The 21,024-nt window shown below is 36.5% G+C and overlaps 1 protein-coding gene across 2 annotated transcripts in view; it reads left to right on the top strand.

Annotated features, from left to right (window-relative positions):
• The first annotated feature begins 1,019 nt into the window (after positions 1–1,019).
• Positions 1,020–21,024, top strand: part of CMTM8 (CKLF like MARVEL transmembrane domain containing 8) — a 43,066-nt gene continuing 23,061 nt past the window's right edge. Inside the window, exons 1-2 of one of the 2 annotated variants that reach the window (XM_039336324.1) lie at positions 1,266–1,404; positions 2,021–2,239. In XM_039336324.1, coding sequence (XP_039192258.1) covers positions 2,150–2,239 — 90 coding nt within the window. In that variant the 5' untranslated portion in view covers positions 1,266–1,404; positions 2,021–2,149. Of the gene's footprint in view, positions 1,405–2,020; positions 2,240–21,024 lie in introns of both variants that reach the window. The other variant, XM_039336323.1, reaches the window with a different exon arrangement.

The following is a 21,024-nucleotide window of genomic DNA, read 5'->3' as shown; positions in this document are numbered from 1 at the left end:
TCATATGTAAATATATTTGATATAAAACCACCCAGTGTGAAAATTGCTGCATACTGCAAGTAAAATTTACTTTTATTTAAACCCATCTCTAGGTAACTGCATGGGCAGGATAATGTAGTTTCCTTGGGAAAAATTAAAGGTGTAATTTAGTCTTTCAGGAGTTTATATTTTTTAAAATTCCAAATATAGCTTATGGCCATGGAATTGTAGATTGTTCAAACAAGAGAAGTATACATTGATAGTGTAATTTTGTTAAAGTGCACAATTCTGTTGAAGACCAGCTTGTTTTATTATCCATGTACTCGGTAGTGCCACATGATAAATCGAAGTTGGCATTACATCAGGGATAGCATTAATATCCATTTTTTATGCTGAGTTTGATCAAGTATATAGTCTTTGTATTAACTGTTTGCCAAGCATGCAGTATGCCTATGTTCAAAACATTAGCATGCTACCTTCACTGCTATTAAAATGTGCAGCCTGCCTTACAAACTATTTAAAACTTAAAATGGCTCACAAAAAAATTCAAAAAGTCCCCTTAGGTTCTAAGGAGGGGCGGTTGTTCTACTAACAAAGCAAAACCAAGAATACTAAAAATCAAGGAGAACATACAAGAAATTAGTATTTGCAACTGGTTTTGAATTTGTGATTCTCGTAGCTAACAACCATAATGAACAGGAGAAGGTGAAGGAGATACTGATCAACCGACAATTATCTATTTTCTGATGTAATCCTTCAAGATCTCTGTTAGATCCAGCCATATCTCTATTACCTCTTTCGGAATTCGAACTCACTTCAGAGGCGCCTACCCAGATAAGTATTCCCAGTCAACAGTGAAGTCGGTCAAGATAACGTTTCTTTATTAGCTCGGCAAAATTCCAAACCGAGCCAATTTGGAACAAGCAGCAATAGAGTTTGGAAATAGCGTAACCTTCGTTTTTCCTTTTCCCCGACCCCCTCCCCAAACTGCACGGCCCCAGGTGACGGAAGCCTCTCCCCTCCCCGCCCGCGTGCGTCCCCTTAGCTCTGCCCCTGGGAGTCCCGCCAGCGGGGCTTTTCACAGGAGAGGTTTGCGGTCACTGCGCTAAAACTCCCATATCCCGAACAACCCTGCGCGTAATTTGCTTCTCCGGACGGCAACTTTCGGCTACAGGTCCAGAGCTTTCGGACTGAAGAGCCTGCCTTTGGCTGCGGCAGCAAGCGATCAGGCTCTCGACGGTGTTCCTGCTGCAGCTGAAGATGGAACAGCCACCTCGCGAGAGCCAGCAGGAGCGCGCTAGTTCGCACACCGTGACCACAACCAGCAGCTCTTTCGCGGCTACTTTCACGTCCAGATCCAGCACGCTCGCTTATGACAAAGAATTTCTGAAGACGATTCCTGGAGTCCTCATGGTGTTTGAGATAGTAAGTCTAGCACTTCCAATAGGCCGTCGTAGGCAATGCAAATCTATATTGGTAGAAATAAATCCCACAAACTTACTTGGCTTCTGAATATAAACATACGCGCTAACAAAAGCGTGTATTCTCACGTTACCTCAAGCCCCATTTTGGTTTACGGGCTTTGTGTTCGCACACCACGTGCTTAGCTTATTGGTCAGTATGACTTGCAAGGGCAGGAAATCGGGTTGTTTGTTTTAACTTTGTTAACACAGTTACTAGGATTTGAAATTTCCACCTTCCACCTCCTACCACTCTTCACTTAAAGCAAACCACATATAAGTTCCCCAGCCGAGATAACCGGCAAGAAAGAACATTTGCCTGAAAGTCAGGCGGAAGCTTTAAATTTAGGCAGCCTTCTCCCTCTTCTCTTTAAAACCTTTCGAAACATGTCTTTTTGCTACTTTCACTTCTTTTCACATATTGTTTTTAAGTTTTTCTAAAGACGAGGCCTCAAAATTCAGAAGGATGTTTTAAATGTCTAAGCAATGTAATGAATTAACTTATAATGACATGCTTTCAGAAAACTTGGCCATATTTTAAAACTATGAAGGATCTGATTTATTCATTTTGACTTGTGTAGAAGCCAATTCGGTCTAGTAGTTAAGGTGCTGGACTGGGAGCACCTTAATCGCTAGGAACCAGCTGGGTGACTTTGGATCAGTTTTGGCTGTAAGCCCTAGGACAAAGACAATAGTCAACCCCTTCAAAAATGTTGCCAAGAATACTGCAGGAACTTGTTCATATAATCACCAAGACTGACGTGGAGGCAAAAAATGAAAACATACAGTCAATTCACATTGTGAGTATCCTGAATATGTGCAAAACTTTCAGATATATCAGGACTATTGATGGTGGAACCATTTTATATTAAGCCTTGTGCAAATTATATAATCAAGCAACATATAATTTCTTTGTAAATCTTATAAGGCAAGATTTCCCCCCTAGAAAAATAACACTATTTGTCAGTTACTTCAGAGACAAGAATATAGTTACATCTAGCAAATTAAGGATTAATAAATTTATTAAAGCCCACTCATGTAATTTATTTCCCTGAAGCTTTGTAATAAATAGATTTCCTCTATATTTTTCCCCTGCCCTGCAGAAAAGAAAGGTAAGAATTATTGCTTTATGGGCCATTATTGAAAAGCTAGAAGAGTTTTCCTGTCTTCCTATAAGATAAGATCTATAGGCAGCCACTGTTAAATTGGATCCTTTTCTGAAGTGCTACATCTGATTTCTTACTCTGCAGTTCAGTTCCGTTCTATATGTCTAGTTGACACTCTTAGTAGTTGGTTTTCTCCATTTGTTGAGGAAAAAGTCAGAACTAGGACAGCTGAAAGCTTGTACAGAGAATATGTTCAGCTGGCTGGAGCATGTATAAATTTTCTCACTTTGCAGTGCTGGAATGAAAAAGATGGGACGTTCCTTGGGTTTCACTTCAGCAGTTTTATTCAAGTGGGAATATAGGATGATCAAATAATTGCTATGGATATTGGATTACCAAGGACTGCCTCAGCATCAGCTGAATCCTGTTGTTGTTCCTGGAGCAGAATAACACTATGCATTCAGGACAGACTTTATTCCTATAAACAGTTTAGTACATCTGGTCACATCTTATTCTGTTAACCTACTGACCATGAAGACGTAAAATGTTGCTGAGGCATGCAGACATCAGTCCAGAAATCCACTCCGGTAATGTGCACTGTAGAAGTGCAGCTGGGAAGAGAAGGGAATGTGGAGATGTTTGGAGTATTTCATTATCAGAATTACAGTAGAAAGCTGGGGGTATTTTGTATCTTAGCAAAGATTTATGTTGTCTATTTACTGGTTTCATACAATATATTAAAAATAATGGTGGGCCTTCTTAGCCACAGCTACACATTTTTGACAGACTTGGGTCTTCACTGTCAGGGAATATGATGCCAAATGAGGCAGCTGCATCAACATGGAGATGGAGCCTGGATTCTAAGGCATTTTGTGCTAGGCTGTGGGTTTTTTTTAATGCCCCCCAGCTGTGAAAGTCAGTTTAAGACTTTAACTTTCTGTGTTGTCTGAGTTAAAATGATAGGAGAAAATAACATTTTTTTTTGTCAGCAGCACTTCTAAAATTTAGTGCATTCAGAGCAGGCTAAAGAAAGATAAATGAGGAATGGGGGGGGGGGAAGGAATTATAAGCTGAAACCATGGGATTCAGGTTATCCACCCCTGATTTAAATATTTATCCCCACAACCCTAGTATTTGCAATAGGCAACTTAATGAATAACATAATTTAAAATAGTTGTAACATTTAAAAGATCAGCAGATAACCATTGCACTACAAAACAAAGCAGGAGTCATAAATCAGTGTGCTATGATTGTGTTTATAATTAACAAATGTATTTGACTTATTTAAAAAATGCATCACCAATATTAAAATGCTGTACAATATATATGATGACTAAAATTAGCAGCAGTAAAATTGTCAAGGTAAGCCTTATGCTTACCCATGTTTTTGTCTGAAAGTTAAATATTATTGTATGGTTTCTTATTACATTTCTCTATTACTTAACAGTCTGCTTCCCATGATAGCTTCAAAATAGAATTCATGAACTTCATAAAAGTATACAATAATAAATCAACATAAAAGGAATTCAACAATAGTAAGAAAAAGTAGCAGAAAATGATATTATGAGTGTATGGATGAAAAAAGATAGAAGCTGTTAAAAAGAACAAGGCTGAAATAAATCCAACCTTCAGCAAAGATTGGCTGCAAGTGAAAGTCTTTAAACAGACATTCCTATAGAGGCCTGAGAAATTGAGGTGACATTTTGTCAGTATAAATCAGGATGGGGAACTGTGGCCCTTTTATGACTTGTGGACTTCAATGATGTTTCGGGAATTCTGGGAGTTGAAGCGCACAAGTCATAAAGGGGCCGTAGTTCCCCACCTCTGATATAAATGGAAGGCAATGCACTTTCTCTGAAACCAGATTTACATTCATTCTCTCTATCTAAATTTCTGATGAAGGTAAAATGAAATGAGATCTCTGAACAGATGGGGGGGGGGAAATCATGTGGAAGCAGGTGATCTTTTTAAATAATCTTGAATCCAAGGTTTCCCCCCCCCCTTCATAAGAGTGCTTTCCATTGAGAAAATATACACAGGGTAAATTCAGACATCAAACTTTTTTTCAATCATAGTTAACTAATTATGCTACATTGCACTATACATTGGTTCGCATAAAAATCAAGTCCAGACTTTGAGTTGTGTTATAATCTTGGTTGTGGCCAAGAAGGGCTTTTTCTTTTTTTAGTTTTGTTATTTCATTTTTCCAAGATATTTTTTTGAATATAGTCTAACCTACTACCCTGAGATATCAGATACTGTCCATACAAGTACTAATCAGGTTTAATCCTATTTATTTTACAGGTCCAGACAAAGTAAAGCATGGTGTCATGGTTTGATAAATTACAACTGGTTGGATTCACACAGCACATTAAGACATAAATCATTATTTATGAATAGTTAGAGTCCATAATACACTAATTCATCCCAACCCATATGACACTGTATGCCGGAATATGCATTCCAGTAGACAAAATATAGAGAACTTTATTTATATCTCACTTTATTTTATCTTTTTTACTAAATGACTCGTGGTGAACATATCTTACACTACTTCTTGCTCCTGTTTTCCGCACAACAACTTGTAGGTAAATTTGACTAAGAGTTACATCCAGCTGGCTTTCATGGCTAACGTGGGACTAGAACTCACAGTCTCCAGCTTTTTCATGGTACTTGAACCACTAGATCACTGAAATTTTGTTGTTCTGGAAATCTGAGCCTGAAAGCTGAGGTGTAATCACATCCTAAATACAATCCAATTTAAATGTACTAAAGACATACAGAACAAGGCCATACACTGTGCCCTAATGTTAATTGATGTTTATGCGTTAGCCATTATGTAGTTTGTTAACTGTAGTTTACATATAGTTAGTCCAATATTTCTACTAACTACTATTTGTAGTTAACTGTAGTTTATAGGTAGTCCAATATATCTGTCCAGTCAACTGGAGCATATTCAGCAAAACAACTTAACCAATCTTGAGTTAATGTGTTATGTGAGCCATTTGTTGATTGGGTTGTGTGAAGCAGTTCTATAATTTCATTTCACATTAAGAAACTGAATGATGGTGCTCTTTGGATAGTAAGACTGAAAATAAAGCATTTGACTCAGCCATGGGGTCGCAGTGGGTCGGACACGACTTCGCAATTAACAACAACAAGTAGAACAAAGGCAGTTTTAAAGTCCAACCTTGTATTTATTTATTTAAAATTAACAAATAAATTTGCATTAATTTTCAATGAGTCCAAAGTGCTTAGATAGTGAAAACTGTTCTTTTTATAGGAGTTTAGTTTGAGTGTAGTCAGACAATCAAGTTGCTACTTACTGTTCTTGCTTCAGCTGCCTCTGATGAAGAGGTTCGAGACAGCTCTGGTTTAAAGAATAGTCAGTTGTTGTTCTTTTTTGAAACACTCATTAGCTGCCACACCCTTAGTGTGGTGTTCTGCCAAAGTTCCTGTTAGTGATTGGAAACTGAGGGATTATTGTTGTGCTGCTAATATAATCTTAACATCCAGTCTGTACAATGGAAACATTTTTTATTTAATTATTTTTTTTAACCTTGTCTCCGTTGTATTTTTTATTTAAAAAACTCGAGGCAGCAAACATATAATACTCTCTCCTCCTATTTTCCTCACTACAAACACCCTGTGAGGTAGGTTTGGCTGAGAGAAAGTGACTAGCCCAGGCATGTCAAACTGCTGGCCCACGGGCCAGATGCATCATGCCAAAAACGCACCCATCCCATTGCCAGCAATGGGGAAAAAGTCGCGATACGTCACGCAAGACTAGTCCTAAGTCACCCAGCTAGCTTTCATGCCTAAAGCAAGAATAGAATTTACGCTCTCTTGGTGCCTTAAATTCTAAACCAAACTGGGTCTTTTTTTAATATGTAATATATTTAATTATATTTGTATATTAAAATATGTTTAATAGTTTTAATAGCAGAATATACTTTTATTGGCCAAGCGTGATCTAGCTATTTACATATAAAACAAAAATGTCACCTATCATTTTGATGATGAATTTTATTTCAAAGGATTACACAGATACCATTGTAATTTTTGGGTGGGTGAGTATGTGCATGTCTTTCCCCAGTACCATTTGCTTTTAAGTGATTAATAATTACAAGAACCTAAAACACTTTGTTCTACTTGTTTTTCGATGAGCACTTTGCCCTACCTTTGTAAATTATTATGGATTGATGCAAAAACTATTTAATTGGTTACATTGGTTCATTGATATCTTGAAAATAAAAATATCATTTTTATTCAATGCATCCTTTTGCCATTGTTTCCAAGCATAACTAGACTAATAAGGAGTCATCATAGATTTGGGGGAAATAGCTTCATACTGCAGGAAGAGCATTCTTATCAAATGTTAACTCCTTTTATAGGGAGTTACCAAAGAATGTTGGTAAAAACTAGTAATGGCATTTTAGAATTATCTTTTGTGTACAGATTGTAGACTGTATTAAAGATAAAAGTTTTTGGCTAGAATCCACTTTTCTGTTATTTGGGAGTGAATTTCACTCAATACTATAAAACATATTTCTCAGTAAAAAATGTTAGAACTGAACTAGACTAGACTAGACTAGACTAGACTAGACTAGACTAGAATAGAATAGAATAGAATAGAATAGAATAGAATAGAATAGAATAGAATAGAATAGAATAGAATAGAATAATAGAATAGACCTGGAAGGAATCTTGGAAGTCTTCTAGTCCAGCCCCCTGCTCAAGCAGGAGGATCTGTACCATCTCAGACAAGTGACTGTCCAGCCTCTTCTTAAAAATCTCCAGTGATGGAGTGTCCACGATTTCTGAAGCAAGCTGTTCCACTGGTTAATTATTCTCACTGTCAGCCCCTCAAATACTGGAATACTGCTATCATGTCTCCCCTATTTCTTCTTTTCTTTAGACAAGCCCAGTAATAGGCAACCTTGGCTCTTTTATGACTCATGGACTTCAACTCCCAGAATTCCTGAGCCAGGCAAACTGGCTCAGGAATTCTAGAAGTTGAAGTCCACGAGTCATAAAAGAGCCAAGGTTGCCTACCCCTGGACTAACCAAACCCAAATCCTGCAGCCGTTCTTCATATGTTTTAGTCTCCAGGCTTTTAATCATCTTAGTTGCTCCAAACTCTCAACATTCTTTTTGTGATACAGTGACCAGAATTGGCTACAGTATTCAAGGTGTGGTCTTATTAGGGTTTTATAAAGTGGTACCAATGCTTCACATGATCTTGATTCTATGCCTCTGTTTATACAACCCAGGATTGTATTAGCTTTTTTGGTGCTGCTGCACACTACTGGCTCGTAGTCAAGTGATCATCCACTAGGACTCCAAGGTCCTTCTCACAGTTACTGTTTTTAAGCCAGGTCTCACCCAATCTGTACTTGTACCTTTGATTTTTCCTGCCTAAATGTAAAACTTTGCTTTTCTCCATTGTTGGATTAGGGCCCATTGTTCAAGTTTGTCAAGATTTTTTTGGATCCTGAGTTTGTCTTCAGGGGTGTTGGTTACTCCTGCCAGTTTGGTGTCAAATTTAATGAGTTCCCCTTCAACTCTCTCATCTAATTCATTGATGAAGATATTAAAGAGTACTGGGCCTAAGACGGAACCTTGTGATACCCCTCTGCTTACTTCTCTCCATGTGGATGTGGTGCCATTGAGAACTATTTGTTGAGTACGGTTTGCCAGCCAGCTACAGATCCATCTGGTGGTGATGTTGTCTATTCCACCTTTTTCTAGCTTACCAAGGAGTAGGTTGTGTCTATCTTGTCAAATGCGTTACTGAAATCTAAGTATACTGCATCCACTGCATTTTGCTGGTCTACTAATTTAGTCACTTTATCAAGGAATGAAATAAGATTGGTTTGGCATGATCTGTTTTTAACAAACCCTGCTGGCTACTAGTTATAACTTTGTTTGCTTCTAGTTGTTCAAAGATCTGTTTTTTGATTATCTTTTTTAGGATCTTCCCAGATATTGATGTTAAACTGATTGGTCTGTAGTTTCCTGGGTCCGTTTTTTCCCTTTCTTGAAGATGGGAACCACATCAGCCCTTTTCCAATTCTCAGGTACTTCCACAGTGCTCCAGGATTTATGAAAGATGTGTGCAATGGTTCTGAGATAACATCTGATAGCTCCTTCAGAACTCTGGGATGTAATCTCTCAGGCCCCAGTGGTTATATTTGTCAATATCAGATATGTGTTTTCTTAGCATTTTATTGCTTATTTTAATTTTTGTTTCTAGTTTGTCTTTTGCAGTAATTTTTTTGGCATGTGGGACTATAGTTTCTTTTTTTGTGAAGACTAATGCAAAGTATAAGTTAAGCAGCTCTGCTTTCTCCCTGTTGCCTGTTATTTCTTTGCCATCTTCTCTCTTTAGTGGGCCTGCATTTTCCTTGACTTTTTTCTTGTTAATATGTTGGAAGAAACTTTTTTTATTATCTTTGATTCCTGTTGCAAGTTTTTGTTCGTTCTGAGCCTTTGCTTTCCTGACCATCTTTGCATGTTGTGGCTGTCTGCTGATAATCGGTCTTAGTTATGTTCCCCTCTTTCCATTTTTTGTATTTGTCCTTTTTGTCTTTCAGTTTGTCAGAGAGATCTTTGTGCAGCCATGTTAGTTGCTTCTTTAATTTCTTGTTTTTCTTTTTCAGTGGTATTGTGCTGGTCTGGGCTTTTATGATCACATTTTTCAGAGTTTCCCATGCTTCTTGGATTGTTTTTCCCTTTAGGATTTTTATCCATGGGGTCTTTCCTAGATTCTCTCTGAGTTCGCTAAAGTCAGCTCTTTTGAAGTTTAAGACACTGGTTGGATTGTTTTCTATTATTAGTGTTTGCATTATATTAAATTCCAGTATGACATGATCACTTTCACCCAAGGTTCTGGCAACTTCAACTCCCTCTATCACTTCTTCTCGATGAGTAAGAATTAAGTCCAGTATAGCTTTACGTCTAGTTCCCTCCTCCACCTTTTATGTGACAAAGTTGTCAGCTAGGTTGGTTAGGAATATATTTGATCTCCCAGTCACTGCAGAGTTTGTCTCCCAGTTGATATCTGGATAGTTGAAGTCTCCTATTACTACTGTGGTATGCTTCCTACATACATTTGTTAACTGGTTGGCAAAGATTTCATCTATTTCTTCTGACTGGTTGGGTGGCCTGTAAGATACACCTATGCAATGTCACTTTTTTTCTCTTTTACATTGACCCATATACATTCTGGAGAGATTTTATTTTTGATCATGTGCATTTCTGTAGATCTGTTTCTTTTGAACAATTTGTATTCATCCATCCATCCATCAGTCCATTCCATTCATAGGTTTCGTCCCACCAGGTTTCTGTAATGCCAAATATGTCATACCTTCCATCGTGTACTATTGTTTCTAATTCAATCTGTTTGTTCCCCAGGTTTTGAGCATTTGTATATAAGCATTTAAGACTTTTATGCCTATCTGTGGGTATGTTTCCTGTATCTCCTGATTGAGTTTTTCTTTTTACTCATCACTGCCTACCTCATTCTTTGATTTGTTTTCTTGGGATTTATGATTGGTTTTGGGTTCTAGAGATTCTAAAGATTGGTCACCCTTCCCCCTCAATTTTACTTTAAGGCCCTCTTGATGAATTGGGCCAGTCTTTTTCCAAGTACATTTTCCCCTATTTTCATGAGGTGCAGCCCATCCCTTGCCAAGAGTCCTTCACATAGGAAATGCAGCCCATGATCCAGGAAACCAAAGTTTTCTTGGCGACACAACCCTTTAGCCAATGGTTTATTTCTAAAATTCTTTTTTCCCCTCAGTGGGTGTTGGCCTCTCATTGGGAGTACTGATGACAATAAGAGATTCTATCCTCAAAGGAACAGAATCATCCATCTGCAGACCGGACATACAATCCAGGGAGATATCTTGTCTCCCTGGAGCAAAAATTAAAGATGCGTCTGAGAACCTAACCACACTGATTAGGCTCACAGATTACTACCCCTTCCTCCTCCTCCACATTGGGAGGAACGACACAATAAAGAACCTGAATACAATAGTGAGAAATTACAAACAACTAGGCAATAAAGTTAAGAAGCTAGGAGCACAAGTAGTATTACCAACACTCCCTTTTTGGGAAGCTGCAGTCTGGAGTGCTTTTCTGTTTATCTCAAGTGTGTTTGTTTATGTGACTTTTTAAAGGGATATTTGAAGTTGTTTCTTTGCTAGGTATCTGCATGTTTTCTTTGAGGGGGAGGTTATGGATCTGCATGTAAAGGATTGCATGCTCTACATTTCTGGTAATATAAACGAGAGTACAAATATCAAAATATTCTGAAATCTTTGAAGTCAAATATATTATTTAAGCAATTTCCATATTATCTTGTTGTAGAAGTAAGAAAAGGTAAATTTGCTAATTAGCCTTTGTTGTCCATAAAGATTAAATTTGGAGGTTACAAAAGAAAACTCAAGAAGGTATTCTGTGTACACAGGAGAATTGATCATAATTGATCATAAGAAACTGTCCAGAAGTTGTTCACGCAGACAGGAACTTCTATATTGTTAGTCTTTGAACTAGCCCTAATTGTCCTCACCACTGCTCACTTTGACATGCCAAGAACACCAGAGCAAAACAATAGTCCTTCCTACTGATCAAGAGAGACTCCAAATATCAACCTCTATCCAGTGTCCCATTCCCCTCTCCATAGCCATATTTTATATTGTTAATTAAATGGGGATGGGAGTAAAGTGTTTGTTTTGAAGGGCAGCTGTATGGCTATTTCTGTTATATTACAGGGAGCTCTGAAATGGTACTTTAGCACAAATTATAGACAAAACATTCAAGACTGCGCAAATAAAATAGGGTCATAGAAATATAGCATGTGGAAAAATTATACAGAATAAATAGGATTAAAACTAAATTGACATTCACCCAGCATTTGACTACGCTGACAGCATTTTTTCTTGCCAGCCTGAGTCTTCCTCCATAGATGTTGTATGTACCATAGCAGATGTGAGATGGACTGTTCTTCTCCACATTCACATAAAGTAACTTTTGTAGGGAAGCCCCATTTTTTTTAGATTGTCCTTTGATCTTCCTATCTCAGTGTGCGGTCCATTTACCTTAGCACTGAGGAGGCTTCACTTCCACAGGGAGGATGAAGAGCCAGGTTCCCATCAGTGGGAAGTGCTGTTGCTTCTAACTAAGTTCTCTAAGTTCTCATTTTCCTGATCCAAAATTTCAGGCATAGTAATTCCATTGACATTATACTAAGCTGTATGTAAAATGGAGGCAATAGCATGCTACTGATCTGAAGGTCAAATGCAATGTGTAGCGATAACCTCATCTGAATGAAGATTTGCAGAACAAACAAGAAGAACATAAGCTCAATGCTGTAAGAAATTCTCTTGTCTTTAAAAAAAAATTAAATATGTTTTCTTCCCATAGAAGCGTCATTTAAGCTCTATGAGCTTGGAAAAGCTTACTAAGATTTTTAATTCTGTTCCATTATGTATTTGTTTCTTAGTACAGTATTTGTTTTATACAGTGCTTCCTGCCATTTGGGAGTGATATTTTCTTTGTATTCTATATTTATTTTTCCTATGCATTGACTTTTGGATAATAATCCTGCATATTCCACACCCTCAGTGTTTCCAAAGTTATATATCAGTGCAAATACTTATTACAGCTGTCTCAGTGTTTCTAGTTCACTGGACTTTAAAATTAGAGCAAAGTATGAGCCCAGTTAATTGCATTTTATTCACTAAATTATTACTAATAAGATACAGCCTAGTGCAGGAATCAGCATTTTTTGATGGCAGTGGGACATTTTGGTGAGGAGAATAACCAAGGCCCCACTGAATAGACCAAGGATGATATGTAAGTAGAGCTGAACTTCTTTGGTTTAGTGGAGAGGTTTTGGTTAAAGTTTGGGCTATTCATTTTTTAAAAATGTCTTTTAAATTTTGAGTGTTTAAAATTGGGAGGAAATTTTGCAATGGCTAGTTGTGGGGAGGAATTGCATGTGTCCTGGGCCTCAAATTATTCATGTTTGATTAAATATAATATGTGAGTCAGGTCATCCTAATTCTAATTCACCTTGCAGGCTATGTGAAAACTCTAATTGTGGTTTATTGTTTATAGTAGCACTACTCAATGGGAAATGAATTCTACTGTAATAGTATTTGGTTTAACTTATTACTTTAATGGTCAGTGACTTGGACACTTCACATAGCAAGTTTATGAGAGAGGTGTAATAAAGGCAATTTTAGTTTCAGTTGATTGGCATAGTAAACCTGAAAATAAGTAAAGCCTGAAAATTGAGCCCTAACCAGGAATATCCCAGACCCTGGAATGGGATATAGCTTCCCACAATTCTGGGGAGAAGCCCTGAAAATAATTCAGATGGATTCCAAGGAATTCGCAAAGCAAGTAGTGAAAATGGGATTGGGGGCCTCAAATGCTTAACATTTAAGTCATGATTAATATTGTAAAATTGCTTCACACTTCAGTTCCATTAATATCGATTGTCATGTATGTGCATTTAAATGCACATAAAATATCTCCAAGTGAGTATGTGTTAAGAATTGCCATTTTAAATTGTTGGTTTCATTATCAATCTGGTAAAACCTAAGGACTTCAGCAAGTGTCAGATAGACTGATAGTTGGACACCCATGACTGATACAATAGAGACAGAAAACAGAAGCAAATAAGCAGTTGTTTATGGTACATTTTAAACCAGTACTTGAATTTATTTCTGTGTTTCCTCTAGGCAACCTGTGGAACAAACAGTATCACAAAACGAAGTAGTTATCAGTGATCCAGCATCCACAGAATTTATTGCCATGTATATTTTATTGTTGTGTCACAATCAATTATATTACTTTTAGGAAGTTTGGAAACTTGCTATAGATTACTGACTGTGATGCTTCTTTTCATCTCCGTGTATGAACCAGCCAGTTTGATTAAAGCTCATATTCAATATTAAACTATGTGATTAATTTACTTTTAGATTAACATAAAGTGTGAACAAATACCCTGTAGTTTCCTTTCCTGGATTAGATTGCATTATAGTAAGACAAAAATCCAAATACGCTACATTAAATATAGCCAAATATGTTTAGAGATAATAGTAAACTTGTAATTCATCTGCAGCCAAGAAATCTGCAAATATTAGGCAATGAAGCAATTACAACAGATTTTCCTGCATCTGTTGCAATTTCTATATATTCTTTGTTCATACACAAGAGAATTTTGGAATCTCCTTTAGGCAGCAAGGGAATGTATTTTATGATCCTGAACTTTAAATTTATTGTTGGACTGCCTACTTTATAATCCCTCATAATTTGCACTGTTAGGATTGATTCTACTGAGAATCAGCGAGGGTCAATTCATCACTCCATCCCAGTTCCACCACAGGTTTTCAACAATCATAACCAATTCTGTTTCTGTACTTTGCCACCTCTGAAACACTGGAAAGGGATCTAAATAATCTGCTTCATCCTCTTTTTGAAGCTTCAGTACAACTTTTTCAATAACCTTCCATGGAAAGGATATATTGGAGATACATCAGAAATTATCCAACAGTTAAATCCCACAATGGCTACTTAAGGAGGGTGTGTGTTATTGTTTCCTTAAGAGCAAATGAGACCAACCTGTCTCTCTGGGAAGCTTGCCGCTATTTGAACTACATGCTCCCAACTAGGCTGGTTCTAAAATACAGGTATATCCACCCACAGTTCCAAGGAGCCAGTTTACAGTGTAGTTCTTCAGAACCAACAACATCAAACTCATTCCAGATAACTAGATCATACCTTAACTGCCACAGGATCTGCACAGAGTGCCTATTCAAACTGATTTAAACCGATAGATTCATTAAAAAAAAACCTCACAGCTTGTAAGGGATCTTATAACCCAGTCCTCTCCAGCAAGAACCAAATCACCTTTAAAAGGTCACTGGATAGCAGTCCACTGATATCATAAAACTAGCAAAGTTTATGTTCTTATTACTGCAGTTTGCTCCCTAATAATGGCTCCTACCTATTCACTCTTTCTTTTGCTCTAGTAATAGCTCTGGCTATCTTTTCTGCCATATCATCTCCCAAATACCCTCTAAAAGCTTGGGATCCTCCAGGATCCATCCATATACAGAGACAAACCATGCAGGCACAGTCAAGGCTGTCGCCACCCTTTCATCCTAATCTCTGAAAGCTGGTAAAATGTTTGGGGTAGTAACAGCCACTTCTCTTTGATCTCAGCTATGCCAAGGAGAGCACATTCCTGAAAGACTCCTGAGTTCCCAGCTTATGCCACACAGAGGTTTCAATAATGCAAGTCAGATTGGTCCTCTTCTCCAAAATACACTCTTGCATGAGAAGAGCCTTCTTACAAGTGGGAGTGGAGTAGAGTGACCAGGAGAAATCACCGCTGTCTTTCTTTGCCTCTGACACAAGAAGTAATAAAACCATTTCCTTTAGCCTTCCATTCACCACTTCCACCCATCTAACTCCACAATCAAAAGCCCTTGACTTCCAAAATTTAGTTCCTTGGCAAGCGCAGCAGTGATAAGCATCAAAGGTACATAAAAAACCCTGGTAGGTCAGCTAAGGGGGTTTCACCACCCGGTAGTCCTAATTGTCAGCGAAGAAGAAAAGATGGTAGCCACTTAAGATTGTAAGCCCTGCAGAAGCCACGGGACTTTGATCAGTTCTCATATTAGTCACTGTGTATTGATCCTACTACTCCACCTCATCTGATAAAACAACCAGGAAATACTGATCTCTTCTATTTACAACTGCTGTTATCACATTGCTCTGATGTAGTTTTTTTGAATGTAGCCAAATTCATATGCAAAATTAGGCAGACTCATAACTGCTCATGGATAATCCACTACTAATCGTAATATATTATCTTGTTTGTTTGTAATTTTTATTTTATTATTATTTTTCATGCTTTATTTGTATTGCTGGAATCTGGAATCTGATCTCACTCCTGCTATTGCCTACTCAGATCTTCCAGATATGCCCAATGAATAAAAAATATTTGAGGTGGTTGCCACCAATGCTACCAAACAGCAGGCAGGAGGAACAAACATCAAAGAGTCACTTGTCACTTCCACAGAGCGAGTTCACATTTTTGTTGCTCCCGTTGGTAGCCAGCAAACCAGGTGTCTTCAGTTCCCTTCCTTTCAGCTGATTACTGGCATCCAGAAATAAATGCAGACCATTTTTCAGATGATCTGCAGGTCTTCAAAGGTTGAGATCAAACATCTGATTATGCACAGTATTCAAGCAACCTTGTTCCAGCACTTCTCTGGCTCTGCTATTGTCTGCTCCTCTTCCAGTGGTTATAGTCAGGAAGTAGCCAGTTGCACAATTACTGGCATCCCTTTAGCAGTCCTTGTTGCTCTTGGATGCTAAAACCAGTATCCTTAGCACTATGTGATTCTCCACTTGCACAAACTAAACACAACCTCCACTATCCATGGTTCAACAATACCACCACCCACTATGCAATGAAATTGCAGCCCTGAGCTATTACAAAAAATCTATGTGATACTTGTCAGCACTATTGAATTAGTGCAAAAGTCTGTTTTAAAGTAATTTTTTACGGGAGAAGAATAGAAGTCCCTATCTACTTCTATTTCATTTTGAGGATTTGCATATCACAAGTCCTCTTATTTGAAATGATTTCTCACTCAAATTTCAATACAGTATTTGCCCATTTTCACACTGTAGATAGAAGATAACATTGTCACATAACATTGTTTTGGTAAAGGCATAATTCTATCAAAATATTTATTAGATAGAAGAATATTACCAAGAAAAATATAGGGTGTACAAAATAAGTCTGATGCACATTTTGTTCTTGTTTTTTGGCTTTGTTTAATCCAGGATCTATACTCTTTGTAATATATTATCTTCACAAAGTTCATGCTTCTTAAAAATTTGTATCTTACTGTAGTCATAACAAAAGAACAATCAATCATTTCCACAATTTTAAAAAGAGAATTATTCTGTATTCAAATATGACATAAATACAAATATTATCTTTATTTTATGATTTATAATGGTCTAAGCCAGGGGTAGGCAACCTTGGCTCTTTTATGACTCATAGACTTCAACTCCCAGAATTCCTGAGCCAGCATGGCTGGCTCAGGAATTCTGGGAGTTGAAGTCCACGAGTCATAAAAGAGCCAAGATTGCCTACCCTGGTCTAAGCTATATCTATGAAGACATTTTACAAGTATAATTGTAATTCGTTGTGACCATATTTTCAGTTTCTGCCTCAAAACAAAAATTTTACTGATAAAAATTAACTGTTCTAATAGTCTGTTAAAATTATATATGAAATAAGAACAGATACTTAATCTGGTTTTACTAAAACTGAACTTTTAATGATATATTTTAAATGACAAATTATTTGATGATATCAATAGTGTATTAAAAATTTATTTTACTTCTTTATTTTGAAATAAGGAATACTTAATTAATTATTACAATTGGAAGATTTCTTTCCAGAGTCTAGTTATATTAAAAGTGTGCAGACACATTGTGCTAAGGTTTGTCCTTTTGTCCTGCAGAAGCAGGCTTTGGAACAAATATTTGCAGAGCAAGATAAACCTTTAGAAGGTCAAAAAGTCTGCTTAGAAAGTGCCATTGTTGAGGCCAGTTTAAAAATTCTTTATAACAATCAGTTGATGAATGAGGTTGAATTTTTTTCAGTTAGTTACATTTTGTCATTTACATTTTTCTTACAAGACTGAATTTTAAACCTATACATTTGATTTTAACATGTATGGCATTTTTTCCTGATCAAGTATTTCAAGCAAGAGATGTTGCTAAAAGAGCTTCCACAATATGTTGGAAAGTTATAATTCTTACTTGAACTTAGAACATTCCTATCCTTAAAGGATAGGAATAAGTGTTATCAGTTATAAAAGGAAGAATAAATGTTATCAGGTAAACATTAGATAAACAAGACATAGCCTAACATCTTTCCATGAAATATAAAACTCAATAGGTGTTCAGAATACCAGGCTTATGCTAGATGTTACAGAAACCAATTTCTGGAATTATCTTTTTTCCCCTCCCAGACAGAGATTTAGAATTTTTGCTTCCTTTTCAAAGTATATGCTCTGTTCCTGGCATAGTGATTTAATAAATAACAACACACATTTCCAAAATTAACTTGGAAAACCCACTAATATAATTGCATTAATTACAGGAGATGCAGTATTCTACCAGTTCTGAGTTGGAAACTTCAATAGTTTTTGTATATTGTTTTATGCGGGTTTAAAAACCAGTGATTGGGAATGGATAGTTTACTGTATATTGAAATGTCTTTGTTTTATTTATCATATGGTTGAAAAATATTGCTACATCATCTCATTGCAGTGCAATGTATTGGTTATGTTTTTGACTTGGTCTTGGGAGACCACAGCTCAAGTCCCTTTAACTGTACAACTCATAGAATCATTTTAAATTATACTGCTCAGTCTACATCAGATTAGATGTTGTAGGGACAAAATTCGGGATACTCATGTATAAATCTTCTGAAGTTAGAATAAAAGGGGTGAGGCTTCAGTCATATGAGTGTGCCTGCCACATGTAGTTTTTGACACTCTGGGCACCCCTAATTCCTAGGAATAAAATAACTGTCAGGCCCCAAGAACACAATAATAACAGATAGAGATACATCTGAGTAGTTTCTTATATTGCTCTTTACCTATAGACATAAGAAATGTGGTGGCTCATGGCTTAATGACGCTGGAGATGGTCTTTGCTGCAGTGGCTTGAGTTCCAGCACTGTGGTAGGCTGAGTTCCGTCACTTGCCTAGCAGTTTGAAAGCATGTTCTATAAGTAGATAAATAGGTACCACTTTGGTGGGGAAACAAGCTGGTGCTTCATGAAGGCAATCGGATTCCTGCTGGTTCTGAAACTTCCTAGTTGCAAAGGCCATTTGCCAGGCAGCTTTAGTAGAGGGAGGGAGCTTTGGATGACGCTGCAGGAAGTGCTGCTTGTCTTCCTTTCTGGTGCAAAGCTAGCTCGCCCTCCTTGAGAAGCACGTGAGCTTGCACCACAATAGAGCTAGTAAATTGGCAGCCAAGCTACTACTCTTATTAACATTATAGTTTCCTGGCTAATGTAACAAATGTGATACAATAATAATAGTAACAACATCAACATATAGAACTCTGACTACATTCCACCACAATAACAGATCATTAGTGGTATGCAAATTATTCAGGCACAATTGCCATTTCAAGTGTTCTAAACTTATACCAAAGTCTGGGTTCCAAAAGTTTTATTCTGAGACCTAGGACTGCGTTTTGCTAAATTCAAATTAAATTGTTTAGGAAGCAAAAGGCAAAATAAAAAAACTGAGGAAACTGAGGAAATTATGAAATACAATTTGTTTTCTGATTTCTTCTTGGTTTGAAAAGCTATGAATGCATAACAGTATGGATGTTTGTCACTATAGGATTCCTTTCCTTTCTGTTCACCAGACCTTCTTAAGCTATAGTGTCAACTTTCTGAACATTTTTAGATGGGATGTCATTGAAAAGAAATGATCTTGTTGGGCAACATCAGAAGATCTGCAAGCTGCCAAGCAGCACTTAAGAACCATAGCCTAAACTTGGTTAACATTGCATTAATGGAATATTGCCAATTAATACAAATGAAGAACTACATTCAAACATGCATGAAATAAAAAATGTACATGGCTTTATTGCTTCACTAGGGAAAAATCCAAAATGCAAAAGTCAGATAAGGTAATAGCTTAAAGACCAATGGAAATGTCACAAAGTTCTGAGCAAGCTTCTGTTTCACAAGAATTTTTCTTTCAGGTAAAGTTTGAACAAAATATGGAGAAATAAATGGGTTTAATCTCTAAATATGTCACATGTGGTAGCCTTACGATAGAATACAGGAATAGTACAGATTCAATGTGATCAGTTGTTGCTAAGTGCTATATTTAAATTGTGCTAATTAGACAAAGAAGTGATAGAAGGTGTCACTCAGATCTGTTTCCACCTGAATGACTGTGACCGAAATAAAAGTCAGGAAAAGGTTTACCAAGGCTATCAATTTTTTAAAAAAGCATTATTTTGGTCTTGGTTAGTGATTTTATAACATTGCCTGAATGATTTAGAAAGTTTTATATAAGCATTAAGATACCAGTTTGGGTCACTAATATGTTGGGCCTGTGGTTATGTTTGGGTGGGAGTGGAGATACAAAAGGATACTGGATGAGTTTGTACCATTATTCTGCCTACTTTATACCATTTAAAGACATACAGCTTGAGGTTAATGGACAAACTCTAATCACAAAGGTCTACAATTCTGGTCTTTGTAAGGAATCCAATGTAAGCATTTGAAGTTTCTGTCAATGTAAATAATACTTAAATTCTGGGATGAGAAAGAGGAGCTTAGGGATTTAGATAATTTACATAATGTTTAATAATACTGTGTTCGACTATTTTTCTGTAGTGTTTTTTTTTTAATGCCAGATGAAGTCTGGAGATCCAGTAGTCAATATAATTGACTAAATGCCTTGTTCATGTTGTTTTTATTTATTTTTTCCTATTGGACAAACTTCCTACATTGGCAACTAGAAATGTATTTTAATGTAATACATTAGTATTAGTTCTCATTTTAGAGAAATGATGGAACATTTTTAAATTTTTGTACCAGGTTCTATTGCTAGTTTATGACATTCACTTTTATGGATATAAAGTATTGAATATTCTATTTTAATAGCACATTGGCTTTTATTCTTGCTAACTAAATTATTAAATGTACCACTGAAATATTTTCTTGTATAGTGCAGATGTGAGTATATGGATTTTGGAAATTGTCTTCTCCCAGCCAGCTATAATCTGAAAGGAGACTGAAATTCTAAAATGTTCATTTTCATAAGCAGACTAAGCAGTTTGAGCCATCTATTCTAATTCCATTTAAAACAGTGTTCATGTCAACTTATTGACATCAATAATTATCTTAATGCATAAATAAAACATGATAATTATTAGATTTATAATAATTGGACTAATATAGTCTTGGCCTGATCTGGCATTGTGTTCTCATGAGAACTTGAACATGAATCTCTGTGGTCCAGTGGAAATCTTTAATGACTAAACTCAACTGTCTTTTAGTTGTTTACATGCATGTTAGCAAGATTGTCTAAAGCAGGAAGACCCCACAGCTGATTATTCTTATGCCTACTGTCAAATATATCATTTTTTACTATAGTTATTTCCTGTCTTTTTTCTTGAAAGCTTAAGGGCTAATACTGAGGATCTTCTCTAATTTTATGCCTACAATAACTATGTGGTAAGTGAATTTGGTTAAAAAAGAATAATATACCCAAGTACATCTAATGAATTCTGTCAACAAGTAATGAATTGAATATCGGCTCTTCTCACATAATTCTATAGAAAAATATTGTTTTACACAAGGAGTTGGCCTTTTTTTAACAACCAGCTTTTCAACT

The sequence above is a fragment of the Crotalus tigris genome, unplaced genomic scaffold (genome assembly GCF_016545835.1).
Source record: "Crotalus tigris isolate CLP2741 ecotype Arizona unplaced genomic scaffold, ASM1654583v1 scf7180000017666.27876245, whole genome shotgun sequence".
NCBI classification, from domain to species: Eukaryota; Metazoa; Chordata; class Lepidosauria; order Squamata; family Viperidae; genus Crotalus; species Crotalus tigris.
This window is presented reverse-complemented; position numbering and strand designations above follow the sequence as displayed.